Source organism: Phaethon aethereus, assembly GCF_964289735.1.
Source record: "Phaethon aethereus genome assembly, chromosome: 2".
Lineage (NCBI taxonomy): Eukaryota > Metazoa > Chordata > Aves > Phaethontiformes > Phaethontidae > Phaethon > Phaethon aethereus.
The window spans coordinates 74,437,821-74,459,004 of NC_138582.1; the positions used below are offsets into that span (position 1 = coordinate 74,437,821).

Below are 21,184 nucleotides of genomic sequence, written 5' to 3' on the forward strand. Positions count from 1 at the left end.
GTTGCTTATAATGAATAGTGAAACACAGAATTGGAAAGGTTTTCTACAGTAAGGACCAAATCTTCAGCTTATGTAAATTAATATTTATAGCTTCACTCAAGTCAAAGAGGTGACATTAAATTCTATTTGTGAAGAATGACTGCCTGAGTCTGTTAAGAAAAATCAAAGGAATAAGGATGTGCCTATGAAGATTTGGTTTGCTGGCATCTCTGTTTGTCTGTCAACTCCCACCCTGTGTAAATCTTAATTGACACTTGCTAATTGAAATTTAATGTAATAAATGTATTATAATGAACCATCAGAGTCTCTTTTTGGCATGCTTCCTCTGCTCCACAGGAACTGAAGAGAAAAGATTCAGGTAGCGATGCGTGCTTGTTACCTGTTTCAACACCCTGCCAGGAGGCAGATCTGTCTGATCAAAGAGCAGTGAGTGACAGGATCGTTTTAAGGTGCAATAAAAGCTTCTCGTGGACGACTGCTTGCAATGCCTCATCACCATCAGGATCAAACGAGGTACCTGTAGGTCTATAAATGCCTCCACTGTGTGAAATTAAAGCACTTTGTCGAAGCTCCACGTGATCCGTTCGGCAACTGAAGCCAAGGAGCTGCAGGAGCCAAGAGGGACCTCTATAAGCACGAACGGGTGTGCAGCTGGCAGGAAAGGCACCGCAGCATGGAGAAGTCAGGACCGCCGTGCAAAAGCTCTAGGAAACTGCCTGGGCCCAGCCCCACCGCACCTCTAGGATGCAACACGGTTACAGGAGGTTTGTGGAAAAACCTCTACCTTTACTCCTTGGGATGATGACAGGGACAGTTCTCGGCTATAGTCTCTTGTCTTTATATTGCTCTGCCTTTAAAAGCTGGGCTATGAACAGCTGTATTCCCATTTTACAAGTTAAAACCAATTGTGCTTAGAGTAATTTCAACTTGTAGACATCTGCATCATGCAAGAAACGTTCCACCAAAGTCCTGCTGGACACAAATGTACCATGAAGTTACATAATGTTAAATTTGCATGTAAATTCTAAAAAGGAGGGGGGGGGAAAAGGAAAATAATCAAATTCCCTTATCTATTCACTTTTCACATGTTCAGAAGTATACAACCTCTCAGCATAGCAGAGGCTATGCTGCATTTCTCATTCAGAAGAGGAAGATCCCTCTGGAGGGTTTATGGCAGTGTTGCCAATAGCTTTAGTACCTGATGAAAGGTTGTATGAAGCTGTGAAAGGAAAACCTTGAGTAGCACAGTGCTAGCACTGAGCTAGTTCAAAAGTTGTGGATTCCAGCCCTCGCACAACTTGCTCAGATCAAGCATATTTATCATAGAGGCATTTAAACCACCTGTAAAATATTAGCTGTCACCCTCATGGGTGGACACAGAGGTCTGGTGTATGCCGGATGCAGGAAATTACCTCCTCCCTAGATGATTTGCAAAAAAACATTTGATACAACATAATGTCACAAATGTCCGGTCTAAAAAACCCGGACAGAACAACTACTTTTTCAGTGGGCCTAATTCCCAGCAAAAGCACAGATGCTTCCTCGTTAAATAATTTGATGCCAGAACACGTTCAGACAAGACAAAATTCTCCAGCTTGCCTAACCAGTCTTGCTCTCCACCTTGCAATGACACTGCAAATTTCCGAATGTTTTCAGCTTCCAGAGATTAAACCAGCAGTCGGGAGAGCATTCAAGGGAGCGGCGATAGGGGCTGTGAGGGGAGGCTGCTGGGCTCTTCCAAGCTCCAGCCCTTGGCAGTCGTCTTCAGCAAAAGTCACGAAGACGCTGGGGAGCCTCGGCCGGCGCCCAGCGAGCACCAAAGCGGGAAGGGCGGGACGAAGGACCCGCGGGACGAAGGATCCGCGGGACGGCCCCCGGCCCCTGCTGCGGCGGGCCCTGCCGCGGAGGGAGCGCGGCGCTGGCTCTCCCGGAGCAGAACTACATTTCCCGGCACCCTTCCCCGCCGGCAACTCCCCTCCCCTTCCCCGCCGGGCTGGGCACACGGCACTCCAGCCCCGGCCGCCCCTCTGCGCCCTCGCCTATGGCTGCGGCGCCTCCCCCCCTGGCAGCGGCGGCCGGAGCCGCGGCCGTGGCCGGCGCGGCGCGGGAGGGAGCGGGCGCCATGGCTGAGAGCGGAGAGTCCTCGGCGGCCCCGGCCGCGGCCCCTCCGGGCTCGCCAGCACAGAGGCGGCGGCCGGGCGGCTCCCCCAGAGCGGGTGTCGCCGGGGCGGAGGGCGCGGCGGCGGCCATGCCGCGGCTGCCGCTGGGCGGCCCGGGCGGGGCAGCGGGGATGTCGCTGCCGCGGCTGGAGAAGCCGATCAAGCAGGCCTTCTACAACACCGGGGCGCTGCTGTTCGCCGGGCTGTGCTGCGGCGCTGCCGTCCTGGTCTACTTCATCCTGGAGGCCTTCCTGCGGCCGCTGCTCTGGGCCGTGCTCTGCGGCACCTTCCTGCACCCCTTCAAGAGCTCCCTGACGGCGCTGGGCCGCCGCTGGCTTGGCCGTCTGCACCGCTCCCGCACGCCCGTCCTGCTGGCGGCCCTCCTCCTCCCCATCTGCTTCGCCAACTACGGGGTGGAGGCGCTGGGCGAGCAGGTGCTGCGGCGGCGGCGGCTCCTGCTGCTCCTGGGCGCCGGCGGGCCGCTGCTCTATGGGCTCTACTGCCTGGGCAGCTCCCTGGGCGTGCAGGTGCTGCTGGCCCAAGCCGCCCGCCTCATCTGCCAGGGGCTGGACTACTTCAGCAGCCAGTGGGTGAGTGCCCGCCTCGGGCTGGAAGGGGCTTCCGAGGTGGCCGAGTTCCCCCGGGGGACGGCGGGCGCCAGTTTCCCCTTCGCCGCCTCGGAGGTGCGTGGCCCCAGCCGGGGGTGGGGGACATGGCCCTCGCTGCCCGCCTGCCCGCGGCGCTCCCGCTGCCTGCCTGCCTCCCTCCCTGCCTCCGTGCCTGCCCGGCGGCGGCCGTTGGGGCTGCCCCACGAGCGGTTGCGGCGCGCGGGCTGGGGCGCGGCGCCGGCCGCCATCTCACTTGTTGCGCGGCGGCGGTTTGCGGACGCAAACGTGTAAAATCGTACGGCGCCTGTTTGAAGTCGCCGTAGCCTCTTTTTTTTTATTTTTTTTATTTTTATTTTTTCTTTTCCGTACAGGGCGCAAAAACTCTGCTGGCGGGACGTGGGTGTGAGTTTGGCTGCGGGGCGCACGGCAGTGCTGGGGGCGCGGCAGCGCCAGGCGTGCCCGGCGCAGGCCACCAGCCCTCACGGCATAGCGGTGGGGCAGGGCCAACCTAGCCTTCGCTATGAAAACCGCACGTAAAATAGCTTTAAAGAAGCTCCCGAGTTGTAACCCGTGGCGTGGAGCAGCGCTCTGTATAACCGAGCGGGTGCAGCAGAAGCAGAGACGTTTTCGCTGTCGGGATTTCGCGTCCGTAGTTTAGTCGTGTCCCAGTTTCGAGATGCCTGTCAAGTCAGAGTTAACTCAAGCGAGGTCTGGGGCAAACATCGACTCAGTTGACCTGTGAGATGTGTCTTAAGTCTTGGGAAATAGCAGTTCAGCACCGCAAGTGACTTGGGGGGGAGGCATCTTAAGGCTTATTTTACACTGATTTTCTTTTTTTCATTCTTGAAGTATCAAACGGTGCAAACTCAGTTTGAACGTTAAAAAGTAAAGCCGTTTTTTTAACTTACAGATGTTACTTATGGTAATCTGGGAGACTATTTTTCCCTGTGCTGTCTTCAGTAGGTAGACTAGTTAAAACCTCTGTCAGAACTCATTTTCACTTTCTTAGTTATACTTGAAAATGCAAAAAATACTACATATCTGAAGCAAATGGGTAATGTGAAAGCACGGAAGATCAGGAAGTTGTATGTTTATTAAATACTGATGTACAGTTGGCATGCTGAGATTGCTTGGTGTCAAAGACTTTTAAAAAATTATTTTAAGCTACTCCTTTTTTTTTAGAGAAAACAACAAAGCCCCCCCGCCCTTGAGTGGAAAATGACATACACAGTTGATTTAATGAGGATATATTTGGAGGTAGAACTGAAGAACTACCTAAAACTGGTCTTATGTGGGCAAGAGAGAGAAACTGTCAAGGAAAAAACCAACCTCTAACAAGCTTGCCTAGACTTCTGATTTTGAATTTTACACGTTCTTTGAATACTGGTTTTATTCCTGTGGTGGAGCTGATATCTCAAACACAACTTTGGAGGTGTATACGAGTAACAAAAAAGTAATAGTTCTCTCAAATGTGCTGACAAAGGGATATTTTGAGCTATTTCTAGCGTGAATAGGATGAGCTGGAGGATGTGTTTTGCCTCTTGAAGTTATACATTGGAAAAAGATATTTTCTTGGCTTTCTATTCTGAAGTGTTGTCAGATGCTGGAAAATGTCAGGGAGATGTGTTCCTGGTCTGTTTTGTCCTCAGAAGTATAATTAAGACTGAGTAGACAGACAGAGACACTCTATTTTTATAGAGAGGCAAGACACAACCACCTTTACCTTCAGCTGAGTGGTGGAAGAGTCTAAGCATGGCTTGGTACTGATAGGAGGTTTTGATTAGTTACCACACCATTTACTTCATAAGCTTAAGACTTTCCTTTGCATTGGCCTACCCACTTTATTTTTAACAAATCAGCGATATCGCTACACTAAGTGACTTGGCTAAGTCCAGTCCTTTGTTCAAACTTGGTTAATTAAGCTGTGCTTACGCTGGGTAAGTGTAAGGGTACTAAAGGAAGCTGTGCTGATTTAACCTCGTAGCTATGGTTGTAATGCGTTGCTGGATGTCCGTGCGTGCTCAGTGTGATTTTATTTAGCAGTGTCTGATGCTTTTGTTTTGCACCAGTGTTTCTGATGTGACAGTTGTGTTCATTGAAGTGCTATAAGATTTAAGCTGGGCAAAAGATAGTAAACTCCCAGAACTCTTCTGACTTGAGTTCCTCACGAAGATTTTGGGGTTCATGTCAAGATAACTGACTATGGACTTCCTTAAGTAAACAGGTGGTTGTAGCTTTCTAAACAAGCTGCCTATGTCTCTTTCTGGGGCCCTATGTGAGAAATAAACTGTGGGCTTCCCTTTGTAAGTAACCTGAACTCATACACATACAAGTTACTGTATTTTTCTATTCCAGTTTTTTTTTAATTTTGCTGTTACCTGATTTGTATTATCTCAGAGCTGTAGCAGGATAACTTAATTCTATCCATGCTGCTCAGGAGCCTTGAGCTGGATCAGTTAGTAAGGATCTCCTTTAACTTCAGTTAAGCGTTTTAAGACCGTTTAATTGCCACGTTATACTGCAGGACTCTGCACGTGTACAGTCTGCTTGTCAGCTGCACAGAATTTTTGGATATTACAAAAATTTTGCTCCATTGTACTGTTCTTCTCTGGGACCTTAATCCTTCACGATTCCTTGTGTATGTTATCTTGAATGAAGATTACAACTATTTTTGTTTGTAGATACCCTATGTATGTGGTAAGCAAAAGTAACGGTAATTTAATTTCTTCCACTGTTTCTTTTAGCAGCCCACTAAGCCAATTTAGATTTATGTGTTTTGAAATACAGAATAACTTAATTAACATAAAATAAGTACATTTTCCCCTTAGCAAGGAATACTTTCTTGCCAAGGGTATAATATATAAATAATTTATTAAAAGCATAAAAGAGATGGGCAAGCACGGCTTGTTCGAAGTGTAAGACCAGTATCTGACTACCATAGTACATTTCTTTATGGTAATTTTCATCTTTTGAACTATAAATGTTTGTGCTGTAGCCACCAACGATTCTGCCTTGGGCTGCGAAGGCACATAGTGTATTTATTCTTACTTGGAGCTTATCCCCACCTGGATAGCCCTGGTGCTTACAGAGAGAAGAACGTGTGGTTGCCTTCTCCCTTTCTGATTCCCTCTGCTGTATTAGATAAGTGAGAGGATGCCTATCATTAGAGTTTGACTGAGAACAGTTACGGGGTTTGGGGATACCAATTTGCTGTTCTCTAACTAAAGGTATTTTTATGGTATCTACTAGACCATAATACAGAGACAGAAATTGTCTTCACTTCTGGCAAAAATGTTCTCCAAATGCAGCAATTGCATGTGATAATGACATAGTAAACTATATCTTGGCACCAGTGTGTTCCAGAGCTTTCTTGTACTGTTGTCCTCAACCCTGGGAAAGCCATTTGTGGTGTTCATGAATGAAGGTTTGGAAATGGCTATATTCCTGTCTGTGGTTCTTAAGCCACATGTGTGATTTAGGAATCCAGAATCCTAGATACCTCCATGATAGGACCATTTGACAGGTGATGGCAAAACACTGCATTTGAAGAACAAGTCCAAGATCTTAGGCTAGTGTTGTTTCCCACTGTCTCCTTTTCTTGCCCTTCGTGCTTTACAGTTCTTGCATCATCTTTGAAGAAGCTTGCTCAAGAGATGTAGTAGGCTGCTGGGCCTTAAAGCAAGGAACAGGTTATAAATTCCCGGTGAGTTCCTTGCTCTGACTCCAACCTTGTCTATGGGTTGTTTGCAGAAGTCTTATGTAGAGGATGTGCACTCTGCATGGACTTCAGGTACATATAATAGGGAAGGGGAATGTTTTTCTGTACCCTTTTTTCATGAAAAGGAGGGGAGTTTGTCCCATAGTGGACGTTTATGCGCTATGGCAATTTCAGCATGGTTACCCTTGCAGTTAGCATACCTTCTGAAGACTAATCTTGGACTGCTTTGTTCTAGTTTTGTAGGAAGTATGCTTGTATCTAGCACTGTATTTAAGGTACGGGAAATTCCTCTGACTTGTGGCAAGAGTTCAGTCTACTTTAGCCTGACATTTTTACACTTAGAGTAACATACAGGCAATGCCAGCTATTCGTTAGTTTTTTTTTTCCAGCAGGGTTCACATGCTCATGTTTATTTAGAAAATAGTTTATAGATCCCAGCAGATGAAAGAAATTATACAGCTGCTCTACATTGACTCTGAAGTTCATGTTAGTAAATTAAATCTGATGTAATTGGCAGAATACTCTGGACTGAACTTGGTTACAGGGCTGACAAAATCTTTCTTCCATGGCCAGTCTTTCTTCCTTGGTTTGTCACAAGCTATTGGTCAGGGTCAGAACTGCATGCTCACATGTGTGTGTGCCAGTGTATTTTTATATTTCTGACTGTACTAGGTACAACTCATTGGGTTCTAGCGGTTAGCATGCAGTTAGAGGACCTCATCAATCCTTTCCTCACTACAGTGCTGGGCAAATCTAGAAACACCATTTGTCATGACCACTGCATTGGAATATTGTCAAAATAGATGTTGTCTGTTTTGGCTGGTCAGCTGTCTGCTCCCTGTCAGGGAAGCCATCAAAGACGAGGAGCACCTCCACTTCTGTTGGCACTAGATGTCAGCAGTCCCTAAGGTAATGCTTGCAGACAGAAGTTCTCGAACATACTTCTTGGCAAATATTTTGGGTCACAGGTTCCAAGATGCTTGTCTTCGACAGTGCTACTGAATATCACCTGTGGAGGCAAAAAAAGCATCTACATTTTGTCAAGTTCACTTGGTGGGGCAATTTCTCTTCTAGCAAAGGAAAGGGTTAAGTTTGACTATAATGTTGGAATAGCTATAAATGACAAAAACACAGTTCTGATTTTTGAGTTGCCTATAATTCCTATTTTTTGAGTGTTTCAGATAGGGCGATTTGGTTTTTTTTTCCCCCTTCCCTTTCTTCTTAGAGCAGACTTACAGGTTTCTAAAATTTGCCCAGCAGAAAAAAACACAAAACTGAAAAAGCCCTCAAGTATTCTTTCTGCTGCTTATAATAATCCTTTCATTATTTGGTATTGTGACTTATAAATCGTGCAGTCAGTAGCTGGCTGTAAACACATCTTACCAAAACCACAGTTTCTGGTTTGTTTTCACAACTTGGTAGAGATCAAATGTGTGGAGACCACATGTGGCCTATTTAAAAACAGGACAGGGAGAGGCAGGGAAAGACTGAGGTGTTGATAGTGTTTTCTCTTCCACCTTTGTTTTTATCTTCCACACCCACCCTCAGTTTTGGGAGAACCTGCTGTGAGGTACCTTTCTTGAAAAGGCTTATGAGCTTGTTTAGATTTATATGCATGAACTGCAACCTCTAGTCCAATTCCTTTGGACTTAGGGCAAGGAATAACCCAGTCTGTCAGGTTTAGGCTTACTTGTGTTCACTTAGGAAAAAAAAAAAAAAATCAGGGTGTCATTTACCTGCTTACATGAATGATGGCTTCCTTAGGGAAGGGAAGAGGTGGTTGAGTTTGTTCTGATTTGGGCAATAGTATTACATGTGTGATTAGCTGGTTTTGGGGTTTTTTGGTTTTGTATCTGTTTGACAAAGACTGTCTCCATGCTACATGAAGAACGTGTAACTGCCCTTCATTCTGCCAAACTCTGCACATTGTGGGATATTTCCTGTGGTGTACTTGTGGAATATACAGTGAAGCCACATGGGATTAATTTTGGTACTGAAAACTGGAATCAAAATGACATTTTCATAATTCCTCACCTGCCTCCTTATTATCTTTTTTATTATTTAGAAAACCATTTTCAAATGAACGGACTGATAAAGAAAACCTTGTGATGTTCCTAATGGCAAACACAGTTTGTCTTTTAGTAATTTATTTAATGTCTTGTGTTGCATCATTTTTCAAGTCCAACACTGTTCTGCTTGGCTTCTGCAGTAGGTTCATTTTCCTTTGCCAGCCTGCATTGCCACTGAGGAGGAAGAGGTAGAAATAATTAACTGCTGTCATAGATCACTTCTTCAACCAGCTTTACTCAGTGCAGCACTGTTTTAAAAGTTTGCAAAAGTGCCCTGTGAATCTTTGGTCAATGTTTTTAAGAATTTCCTGTTTTAAGAAAAATAATTAAAATCTCTATTTACAAATGAAAATTTTATTTTTAAATGTTAAAGGGAAGTGGTAAGATAGGGCATTATTTTTTTTTCATAACCCTGAAAAAAAATGGGAAAACGCATCCAAAGCAGCGTGGCCGGCAGGTCAAGGGAGGGGATTCTGCCCCTCTACTCTGCTCTGGGGAGACTCCATCTGGAGTCCTGCATCCAGCTCTGGAGCCCTCAGCACAGGAAAGACATGGACCTGTTGGAGAGGGTCCAGAGGAGGGCCACCAAAATGCTCAGAGGGATGGAACACCTCTCCTGTGAGGACAGGCTGAGAGAGTTGGGGTTGTTCAGCCTGGAGGAGAGAAGCCTGCCAGTACTTAAAGGGGAACGGTAAGAAACATGGGGATAGAGCTTTTAGCAGGTCCTGTTGTGATAGGAGAAGGGGTAATGGTTTTAAACTAAAAGAGGGCAGATTTAGACTAGATAGAAGGAAGAAATTTTTCATGTTGAGGGTGGTGAAACACTGGCACAGGTTGCCCAGAGAAGTAGTAGCTGCCCCATCCCTGGCAATGTTCCAGGTCGTGTTGAATGGGGCTCTGAGCAACCTGATCTAGTTGAAGATGTCCCTGCTCATTGTCAGGGGGCTTGGACTAGATCACCTTTAAAGGTCTCTCCCAACCCAAACTATTCTAAGATCCTGTGAAAATAGGAAGGTGTTTGAATTAGATCCGTAGTTTCATCAAACAGCTTTAAATATCTCAAAAAAATAAAACAAACAAACTTTTCCAAGTGGAAAAACTCTTTTCCAAGTGGAAAAGAGCAGCCTGAGAAAAAAACAGTGTTTTGAACTGGCAAAGGGAGAAGGTAGAGCTAGAAAAAGAAAGGGTTGAAACATGCCACTTGTTAGGTCCTGACTTGTTAAAAACTGGAAACTTCTGGAAGGTTGGCAGGGCATATGTCAAAAGAAGGAACTGTTGGTTATTCTGCTTAGTCTTCAATGTTGTGTTTATTGTGGGCTGGGTTACATGAAGCAGGTAGGAAATGTGTTCACTGATGGATGTTAAATTGTTGGGGCAACATTCCAAGGAAGGCTGAGTCGTTCCCACAGCTTTGCTACCTGTGAGGAGCTGTTCTTGCTCATTCTGCTTCTGACGTATGCATCACTTGCCCTGTTGTTGGTGCCTGTCTGATCTCTGTGAGCCTGTTTAGCTGTAACTGAATGAGATTATAAACTCTTGGGTTATTTTTTCTGGATAGTGTTTTTTTTTTTTTTTTTTTTTTTTTCATTTTAGGGAGTTTGAGCTGGCTGGCTGAATGTCAAAGCTGGTGTGCAGAAGAGGTGGGACTGCCTGACTGGCAGTGGGAGAGAATGAACTGCCACTTTCAGTAGCAGTGAGCTATTACATGAGCTCATCTGTAAAACCTCTCCATTAGAGGTCAACTTGCTGATAGGAAAAAAAGGCAGTGAACTGTGTAAATAAAGAATTTTACTCATCAGTATAAATCAATATAAATGTTGTCAAGAGTTGAGTGATAAGAAAGAGTTCGTTCTCATTGAAAAATGATGCCAAAGCCAAAAGTGTCTCATTTTCAAATTCTCTGAATTTTAACTGGAAGTTGAAACCGACTTTCAGTAACATTGGTGATAGGGTCATGCTGATAAATCTTAGACTTTACAACACTGAAATTTAAAAGAAAAATCAAACACTGAAGCAGATGCTTGAGCTTAACATAAAAGTTTCATCTTTCTATGGTGTAACTTTGCCTCCAATTGCCAATTTAAAAAGAACTGAAGCCCTTCAGACGTCTCTAAATCTGGCCTTTTAAATTTACCACTGTAACCCAAAAGTGGATGCTGAAATCCAAGAAGTAGCACTGCAGACTTACAGCTATTTATTCAAGGAAGCAAGCAGTTTTACTTTTTATGTTTAAAGGCAAAACAATGTCTTTCTCAATTTGCGAGGGGTGCTATAATATGCAAAGGAGATGTGAGAAATGAGGTCTTTGCTGTCTCTTCAGGCAATGAAGATAAGTGAGGGAAGGAAGAAGGAGGAAAGCTTACAGGATTAAACCATCCTAAAATTATGATAGACAGGAGTTGTGCATGACTGTAAATATTAATTGTGATTGAGTAGGCATTTAAAATCTCAGAGTGCATGGTGAAAGCTAGGCATCTGCAACTGACTTTGGCGTGATAAATAAATGATTTATGGTAGCTAATGCATTCCGCAGTATCTGAAGCGTGTGTATTAGTTACCTGGTTAGCTGTATACTCTCATAAATGAAATTTATAGGCATTTTGGTTTAGCATGGAATTTGTATCCATTATAGTTTCAGTGCAATAATTACAGTAGCTTAATTTTAATGGAAGTAGGCAGTATCTTTTATTCTTTATTTCCATGATGTCAGTTGTTGAGATGGACATACAATAATAAACAGGCTATTCATATTCTCATGCTCTTGTAGCCAAAACCTTTGGACACCCTTCAGAAAAACAGTGGGGAAGGTTATATAACATGCATTTAAAGGGTTAAGGAAGAAAAAAAAAAAGTGGGCTGTTGCCAAGTTAGTATGGGATGAAATCCTAGTCCATGTCCATTCAAGTTAATTTGCTTTGTCAGTTGCTTTCAGCTATGAATTGTTGGAAGTAGGCTGCCCAAGTTAGAGAAGTAGGCTACCCTAGTTCCCATGCAGTGTATTTCTTGCAGCATAGGGAAGTGCTTGGCCATAACATTAACTGATAAGGAACTGATTACTCCATGGTGTCACTGAAATTACACCTCTTGCACCAGTCAATTGGCTACGCAGGTTTTTTTACAGGGGTTCAGGATTGTTATTGTTTGATCTCTGAAACAAGATGGCTTGTTTATTTTAAAATAAGCTACTTCTCTCTGTTCAGTAGAAATAAGAAATACTTTTACTTGGGTCATTTGCTAAGCTTTTAGAAATGAGAATTGATGAATTATTGTATGTTACAACAGAAAAAGTTATCGAATACCTAAACCCTGAAATGCTAGCTTTTAGTTCAGCTAAATGCATGGCTAAAAGCAGTGCAACTCTTTTTGCTTTGTTGGCTATTAAACATAGGCTTATGCCCTGTTAGCTTCCTAGTTTTGACATATTTTTAATCAGAAAGTTTAATTTATTGAACTTACTGAGTCTCATGTTTGTAATTTATCATTAAATTTAAAAGCTAAAGAGAAAAATTGCCTTGATGTTGGAATATTTATCACACAAAGATGCTGTGTGGCTGATGTTGGGGAGGGGGATAGCATCTTCATGCTGGGTTCTCTCTTGCAATTACAGTTGTGCTGTAATATGCCTTGTGAGAGAATTTATGTTATGAACCTATACTGTTAAAGGAGTGCTGCCGTGCATTTTAGATATTTTTTGTTTGCTTCTTTATGACTTTAGTCTTAATGTCTAAGAGTTGTATTAGTTTTAGACATGTCTTGAGTCCATGTTTGCCCATAAGCATCACACAGCTCTGTTGATGCAAAATGAGAGATAGCAGTGAGATGTTGGACTGATCAGCTTTGATGAGAAATGTTAGTATGAAAAGGGTATACATTTGTTCACATTTCTTAAGAGATTTTAAATTGCCTTGTGTGCATGAGCATTCTCTCTGAAGTTAATGGGGTCCATCACTGCTTGTCTGCTGAATTCGGTATAATTAAGATTTCCTCTACACCAATTAAGTACATGGCAGAGTCACACAAACCTGTTTTTCACAGAGACTGTTGCCTCTTCTGCATGATTCATACAGTATAAAGAGGTGAAAGCTCTTTTGGTGTGTTCTGTCTAATTGCTTGTTCTGTGTCCCTGCCAGTGCATTCTTACTTCTTACAGTGATGTCTGATTCAGCAGGCTGCTAATAGAAGTTCTGTTTAAACGTCATTGGGATTTATGGATTTGTAAGTGTAAATTTGACGGTGTCCGTAACTGGTTATGGATAGGGAATGTTTGTTGACTTTGGGCCAGAAATGTCAGGGTTTTTGGTTTTGTTTTTTTTGCTTCCAAGAATGCAACACTGAGGTTTTATTTTTACAGGTTTTCATACCTCTTTTATTTCACATTTCTGCTGAGTAGCAGCTTTTCACCTCCTGTTGCCTTTTCTGGTTTCTGCTTTCTTTTCACCATTTTCAAGCTCAAATTCTTCATCTCAAGATTCTTAGTTAGAATTCTGTATTGTGATTTATCTGATGAGCAGAGTTGTAGAAGGCAGTTAGAAGCAGCAAAACCAAAATGACCACATCTGCCTCTTGATATGTTGTCATGGACATTTTTCTGTCTCTTCAGTTTTTTTAGTTAAATATTTGATAAAATTGTGTGTCACAAGTCATTTAAACGCATGACTTTTGTGGACCAACACTGCTGAGGAACAGCAGTGTTTTGTTGTCCTTCCTAATAGTTATCTTTGTCGTAAAATCCCCTTTGTCTCTTTGGACTGGAGCGCAGGAGCTTGCAGGCTGCGCTGTGCTGGAAGGAGCGGTGCTCTGCTGGCTCCATCTCCCTGTGGCCTCACCGGTCACGCTGGTGGCCCTGTTTCAGTTAGGTTGTCACCTTTCAGTAGTAGTTCCAGAATAATTGCTTGGTCTCAGCTGCAGAAACATCTTCCTTCAGGGTTTGTGTCCAGCAAAGCATGTATATCCCCTCACATTAGAACTATACTGAAGGTAGACCAAAAGCATGTCTAGCCTGTCCTTAGGCTTCGCGCAAACTTTACATTTCTCTTACATGGAGCAAAACTGCCAGTTTAATTGACAGTTATGAAATGTAGGCTTCTTTAAAGAATTAGAACCTGACTTCAGTTCTCTCAATATGGTGGTTAGGGGTAGGTCCATGTGTGTGTATACACACACCTCAAAATACAGCTGTATTGTACTTGTGTATGTATACATACCTGTGTGTGTCTTTTTCTTAAAGATATGGACATTGGTAGTTGGTTACCTGCTGATGGTTTCATTCAAGTGGAATATAAGCACTGAACGTTACTTAAAAGCAATCTCTGTCCCTGTCTGGATTATGCTGCTCTTTCACTTAGGTGAGTAACAAAAAGTTACTATTCTAATGCATCCGATGGGATTCTTTTGTGTTGCGAACAAAGCTACTCGCTTGCTCTTCCCCTAAATCCTTATAATGGAATCTTAGCTGAGATGCAGGCTGTTTTCTCTGCTCAGTAATTCTGAGCATGTGGCCAGCAGGGAGTGGGAAGGCAACAGGATGCTGAGCAACATGTGTCTTCCGCTCCTCCTGCCCAGTTTGTACTTCGCATGGTTTTCCTTTATTTGGCTCTTGCAGTCACAGACCTGGTACTGACTCCCTGACAGTGGGGAAGGGCTGGGGCCACATGTGGGTGGATTTAGACTTTCACTTGTGGTGATTTTTAATATTATTATTTTCTTGAGAGCCTGCCATTGGCCAAGACTGAAGCTGTAAAATGTATTTAATAGTAGTAATAGAAGAAGAAAAAAGAAAATTTCTATCGCTAGTCAACAAGCATGTCGATATGATATCAACAACTTCACATAAATTTGCCAGTAACCTATGTAATCTGTTAATATAAAGATAAGATTATAGTAATTATTAGCATTAGATTTATTTTACATATTTACTATAACAGATTATAGATTATGTTATATCAGAGTTTATGGTGGAAGTATCATGCAGATAATAGAAGACTATCATGATGGAAGGTTTCACAGCGTACTTCATGGTTTACTTTGCTTTAACAGCAGGTTTCAAGGGTTGTTCTGACCATGTGGGAACACTTTCCTGACGTCTTAAGCTACACATAACGGCTTTGCATTTGCTTACATTTTGACACTCTTGTATTTGCTGGAAGTACTAGCTGAAAAGTAAAAACCCAGGAAGGCACTGCTTGATGCCAGTCTTTGGAGATCTACATAAATACAGACTTTTTTTTTTTTTTGCAGGGGGAGCTTGATTTGTCTTCGATATCTAAAATGTGTGTAATTTTGCATGTTGTTTTAAAAATTGTTCTCTAAAGCATATCAGCATAAAGTCGCTGAAGTTAGGAATGGTAACAACTTGGTTTATTCATCGAGAGGCTTGTTCGCCTGTCTTTTCTATTCTTCCTTTCTGTGAATGTAGAAAACTTGTTGCTTTATGACACTTGTTAGTTTCTGCCCAGATTGTTCTTGGTTGATGTGATACCTTTCTTGGTTTTGCTAAATGTAGAGTTTATTAATGGCGTAATTTTTCTTGTAAAAAAAAACCAAACAACCCTGTATCTCTCAGCTTCTGTGGCAGGTTCTTGGAGAATTCCTGTGTTTCTGGTTATAGTTGTTCTGATGACTGTAGGCATGTTGCATGAAGAGCAGAATGGAAAGGAGTCTTCTGGTAAGAAACAAGTCACTTTTTCTTTTATTGTTGGACTGAAAGAATCTGGACCATATTACTGTAAATGCAGTATCATACGGATTGCAAGAATTTATTATGAGATTTTTAGTATGTTTGTTTCAGAGTGGTTTATGCATGCTGAAGTGAATCTTTGATTCTTTAGAGAAAATCTTTGCAATGGACTGATGTTTGTTTTCCATAGCAAAGTAGTGACTCTCATTGTCAAGCTCAATTGCTTAAGTTTACAGAATCCTGTATGTAGTTTCAAGCATGAAGAAAGACCAGGAAATTTGAAAGTGGAGGCTAAATTTTGAGAGAAATGAGCAATATGGGTTTAGTAGCTCCTATAATATCAAGTATGAGAGAAACTGAGACAACTCTATCCAGCAAGTTTCTTATATCCAGTCATTTGTTTTTAAAATACCAGTTTCTTCAAACTATGTTTTCTCTTCAGACTTTGAGAAAAATCGGTTTGGCCTGTTTTGAGTCAATTTTGCGTAAAAGCAAATGTCAGGTGTTCATTTCTAGCACTAGCTGTATGATTCTTTTGGGAAACTTTTTTTCCTATCTTGCTGTTTTAGTTTTCTTGAAAGTCATAATCTTGGTTAGTACAATTGATTATCTTTTATAGAGATTTTCAGATTAATCAGACTGACAGCAACTGCAGATGACTTGGTCGGTAGTAGTTCATTAGCAAGGAAAGTGCTGAGCAAATAACTGGTTTGCGTTTTGGCTCCAGGTCTGTTGTAATACTAAAATTAATAGCACTCATCCCTGTTTGATTGTATTCACTACCTATATATTAAAAACAAACAGTGTCTATGTGTGTAATTTCTGTTGCTTGACAGCTTCAGTGGATATCAAGCAGCAAATAAAAACATTTTAAAACTTAAGCTTTTCTTTATTTACATACACATAAATATTTTACAGGGGCAGAGCTTCCTGGTCAGATGATTTCCATTGCTGCTTCAACAATTGCCATGGCAATTTCAATGACAGAGGATGTGTCCAATAATGAACGTTCCTCACAACCCTCAGGTGACTGAATACTCTGTAAGAAAACATTTGAATTTGCTCTAAAGGCATGAAACTGGAGGCAATTAAGAACCAATTTCAAAATAGTCCCTGTCTGAAATAGCACATTTATACTTAACTTGTGAAACAGGTTTATCTGTTTTAAAAAATGTTGACAACAATAATTTAAAAGCTATCTTTCAAATGATAGTTTACATGGCTGTCTGTACATTAGAAGGCCTGACTGTAAGAATTTGTTCGTTTCAGAGTGAGTGCAAGTTTTTTTCCTATTCTTTATTACTAATTTTTTTATTTTCCCTAGCCTTGTTTTGATTTGTTGAAAGTTATGTGAGAGAGAGAGATAAAAAAGTATATACTGTATTTCCAGACCAGGTACAGACAGACTGGAATAATTTTTTTCTCTTAAGACTTTTTTTTTCCCCCCTCTGTTTTTAAGTTGTAACCTGTCTTGGCCAAAAGAAAACTACAGTGGTTTTACACAGGTGTTTCTTACAGTGAATGTTTTTTGACTTATTTTCTTGACAGAGTTAACCAGATGGTTTTTTGTCATGCAAATTCTGTTGTTTTCCTTCACAGCAGGAAAAGAACAAATATGGAGTTTCTTGTTGGGAATTAATATTCTTTTCTGTGATATGTGTTAAGTGTCCTTTTGGTCATCTTTGGTTTGGATCTTCTGTGTGAATGGTGATGAAAGATTGTTCTTTTACAGCAAAAGGTTTTACCTGTGGGGTTAAGAAACTACAACTCTTTTTTTCCTCTGCAGTGATTTTTGGATGTTTTGTTACCTTGCTTTGGAACTTGTAATGTATCATACATCTATTTTATGAGAAGTTTAAGATTTTGAACTTTTTCGCATCTTCAGCCAGGTAGATATAAGAAAGATCTCCTCCTGAAGCCTGCTCTCTATTCTAAATATACCAGTCATTGTCAAGGCTCATTGTCAGTAGCAGCCATGATGGTGCTTATACTGTATTAAATCAATTATAGAACAAGCAATGCTTCATGTTTTTACTCTTCTCTTTACGCTTAAATTTGTTCCTGGAAAAAAAAAAGGAGGGAGAATAAGCTGTATTGATTTTATAGGTTTTTCTGAACACTCATGTTTTTCCTTACTTTGTTGTTGAATACTGGCATTTAGTGTTGGGGGTGAGGAGTTATAATTATACCAGTGAAGGTGATCTAACTTATTGTCCTTACTGGTGTCCCAGGAATTTGCAGAGCATACAAGAAATGAGAAACCTGCAACTTAAGAAGCAGATGCCACTGCAGTATTTTGTTATCTGCCTTGTAGGCAAGATTCTGTTGGCTTGTTGGCTTTGAATATGACAGATACTGAAATCCTTATAGCCATGCCTCTTTCCTGCCCCACTTCCTTGTTTTCTTTAAAAAAAAAAAATCTTTTTCTCTTGAAATTACAGAAAGATGTGATTATTCATGAAGGGTACCTGCATCCTGGTGTTCTGAAAGACTTTTTCATTACACTGTTTCATCTAACTCTGAAGACTTTATTCTGATACCCTGCTTCATTCATGTATTCAAAGATACAGGCACTTGCCTTCCTGTTTATGCTGCTGTTCCTTTTCCTTTTATTTAAGGAAGAGGAGGAGAATAATTCAAAATGCTATGCCAGCAAGAAGTTGACAGAGAACATATCGTGTAAAGAAAAGAACATGTCTTAAGACAACCTGGAAAATTGACTTTTTTGTTACTTTTATTATATTCAAATAAGTACCATACATTCTGATTTTGCTACAGTTCTTTACTGGATATTATGTTAACCATTTGGGAAAGGCTGTCATACTTCAATCAGTTGAAGATAGAAAGGTGCTTTTCACATTTCATCTCTAAAAATACCGTAAAGCACACAGAACCTGAAGTTACTCTAAATCGGTATCCTGGTAGACTTTTTTTTCCTATTTGTGTTGACACGGCACTCATGCCTTGGTTAACAGAGGGTATCTTACCAACAAAATGTGACTTTTTTCATTTGCAAAGTTTGGTGGGTTTTTTGGGTGAATCAACTTTGTGAACTGACTTACTGTACAGAACTGAATGGCAGTTCTTGTGAACTGCCTTAGGATACAGAACTGAATGGCAGTTCTGATGCTAAGGAGTCTGTGTGTTTGTCATAGGGAGGATACTAGGTCATTGGCAGTGCCAATTTAGTTTGGCTTGAAGTGCTGCGGAACTGTGTTCTGAAAAAGCTTTCTTGTCTTAGGATCCCCTAGGAGTTCTTAGTCTTTTTTTTTTCCTTTTAATTCCTTTGTTTTCCCTGTCAGCTCTTTGCCATCTGTGTTTTGCATTCTGTGTACAGTCTGCTTAAGTTAATAGGGAAACTGTAAGAGAATGAGGCATTTTAATTGGTACTACTCTTAATGTTACCGTTGCTCTTATTTAATTAAGCTTTTCTTCATTGCAAAAACATGTTGATCAAATTTTTCATTACCAGAAGAAGGAATATTCATTTTCTGTTCATAAAAGTGACTTTACTAAGGGCTTTTGGGTTAAAAAGTGTTGGATAACTTTAATCTTGAGGCATAGACCTCAGCGTATTAAATTTCTTTGTTTTTTCTGTTTTGGCTTTCGGCACTTCCTTCCCTTGATAAGTATTTGTGTTTCTGCTTGTTGTCATGTTGTTTCTTATGTTTATTATATTAATTTTGGAGTAAAAAAAGTGTTGAGTAAGCTGAATCGATAGGGGAGAATTCTCAATTATGGATATACTGCTTTCAAATTTGTGTTCCTTTAGTGCGTCATAAGCTGGATCCATTTGTTTCTATTAGAGCTCTTCTGCTTCGTTAAAAAGAAACTGAGAAGTACAGGGGAATGATAGACCCTCTATTTCTTATGACAAGAACACTTTGTCTTTTTAGGAAAGCTTCTGTTTACAGATACCTTTCTCTCCCCTTATGAAAAATTAAATCATGTCTTTTTCTCCAAAGTGTAGTTTGTATATGATGGGGCTGACCTTCATCCCTTTGAGATATAAACTGATTTGCCAAGAAGCACTCCACCTGAAGCTTCTGGTGTGTTTAGCTGCTCGCAGAGTTCTTTCTTTCAGGTTGCATGCTGTAACTCCTTTGGAAATATTCTGAAGTTCCACCAAATATGTTACCAGAAACCAGCTGATGTTTCTGTCATCATCCCAGTGTCTATCAATGTGCATTATTGTGTTAGTGTGGTGGGGAAGCGTTTATAAGGTCTACAGATAATTCCCTTGTAGAACTCCAGTGCAGATTTCTACAACAGAAGAGTGTTCATCCAGTGTGTGAGGCTGCAGAATTTGTCACTTAGCACTACTGTACACGTATGACAAATCTGTCTGTCTTTCTGTACATTCTAGCTATCATGCTTTAGGCTAGGAATGGTGTTAGTGACACATTGCAGCTAAAACTGCATGGTTGGAACATGAGTTTTTTGAGTGATGTGCATGTAGATTATTGTAACATAGTTTCTACAGCAGTTTTTCTTTGTGGGAAGAAAGCTGCTGTTGTTGATGTGACACAAGTCCAGTCAAAGAGTTGTGTCCGTTGCTTGTGTGCTGCAGTATGTACCAACATAACAAATTGCCTTTTATTCTTCAGCATAGAGTAACTTTTCAGGTTTTCTTGTGTATGCATTCTTCCACCACGGCTCCAAATTTTTCACAAGAAATGGTGTGTGGGAAGTGTGTGCATTTCACAACCAGCATGAGGCCTCAGTAAAACTTAATACTGGTGTTCTTCGGAAGAAATTCTGCATACAGTGACTGAAGATGGATTTGGTGCCACCCATATTAGTCTGATTAGGCAGATGTACCAACCAAAAAGTTACATAAATAAATTGCTATGTTCTCTACACAAAAAAATTTTTAGACATAATATTTTTGCCTGAAATTACTATTTACTGTTTATTTGTGTCTTTAAAACATCAGTTCACATTTTTTAATTGAATTTCATGTTTACTAACTTACAGATGAGAGAATGGCAACATTTGTTACCCACTAATTTATGCTTGCTGTTGTTACTTAAATGTGTTACACAAGCAAGCAATTTAGGATCACAGTGTGAGCACTAGGTTTGTAATGTGAGTGTCCAGGAAAAAAAAAACTGGAGTAAGAAATTTGTGAGATACAAGCTTCCTCTTCAATGCATGCTGTATTTTTTTGGTTTTATTTAAAGAGGCTTTGCTCAAATCTAAGATTTCTTTTTGAGTATTTGAAGTAAAGAGAAATCAAAGATTTATTTTAAGACTTTGGATTTCCTTTAGAAGTGAATTACACTTCGTGTTTTTCAGGGTTTTACAGTTACTTGATAAAATGTATTGGCTAGTAATTTACCTGCGGTGACAGGAAGCCTCTCAGAGGCTGTAGCATCTTTACTTGTCTCCTCCTGGCATTGCTCGTCGTGGTGTTGCATGATGTGGGAGAGCTTATACAGCCCTGTTCAAGCTTTTATTCAGATCAGTGCTATGGCTGTCTCTGTCTTTTAGAGAAATTACCAAAAAAACTAACCAAACAAAAAAATCCCACCCAAAAAAACCAAACCAAACAAAAAAAACCCCACCCCACAACAAAAAAAAAGAGGTTAATTTGGGACTAGGATGCATATTCTGTTCTGTGGTGAGCATTAATGTATTAATTTCCATTTCTTTGTTCGCATTTGTTTGTTTTAGGAGCAACAGAAGGTGATCAGCCTCCACATGCTTCATCATCTTTCTCCTCCTCGTCATCCTCTTCTGGGAGCAGACAAAGACCTGAGACTGGATCTTTTCTTAGAAAGAAGAAAACTAGTGATATTTACTTTGTTACACTTGTGTGGGCCATTGTCGTTGTCCAGATCTGGCTAAACTTCTGGATTGTGCAGCTATTGCCGGTGCCTTTTGCAGGTAATAATCCAATTATTAGAAATGTATGTTAAATGATGACTTTGGATAGCCTTAGGCTTTGTGTT

General features: G+C 41.1%; 1 protein-coding gene across 1 annotated transcript in view; it reads left to right on the top strand.

Moving 5' to 3' along the window:
• Positions 1 to 2,122: 2,122 nt before the first annotated feature.
• TMEM245 (transmembrane protein 245) overlaps positions 2,123 to 21,184 on the top strand; it is a gene marked incomplete at both ends in the record, with an annotated part of 83,423 nt that continues 64,361 nt past the window's right edge. The window contains 5 exons of the mRNA XM_081996610.1: positions 2,123 to 2,749; positions 13,782 to 13,899; positions 15,117 to 15,218; positions 16,149 to 16,256; positions 20,907 to 21,119. Coding sequence (XP_081852736.1) covers positions 2,123 to 2,749; positions 13,782 to 13,899; positions 15,117 to 15,218; positions 16,149 to 16,256; positions 20,907 to 21,119 — 1,168 coding nt within the window. The remainder of the gene's footprint in view (positions 2,750 to 13,781; positions 13,900 to 15,116; positions 15,219 to 16,148; positions 16,257 to 20,906; positions 21,120 to 21,184) is intronic.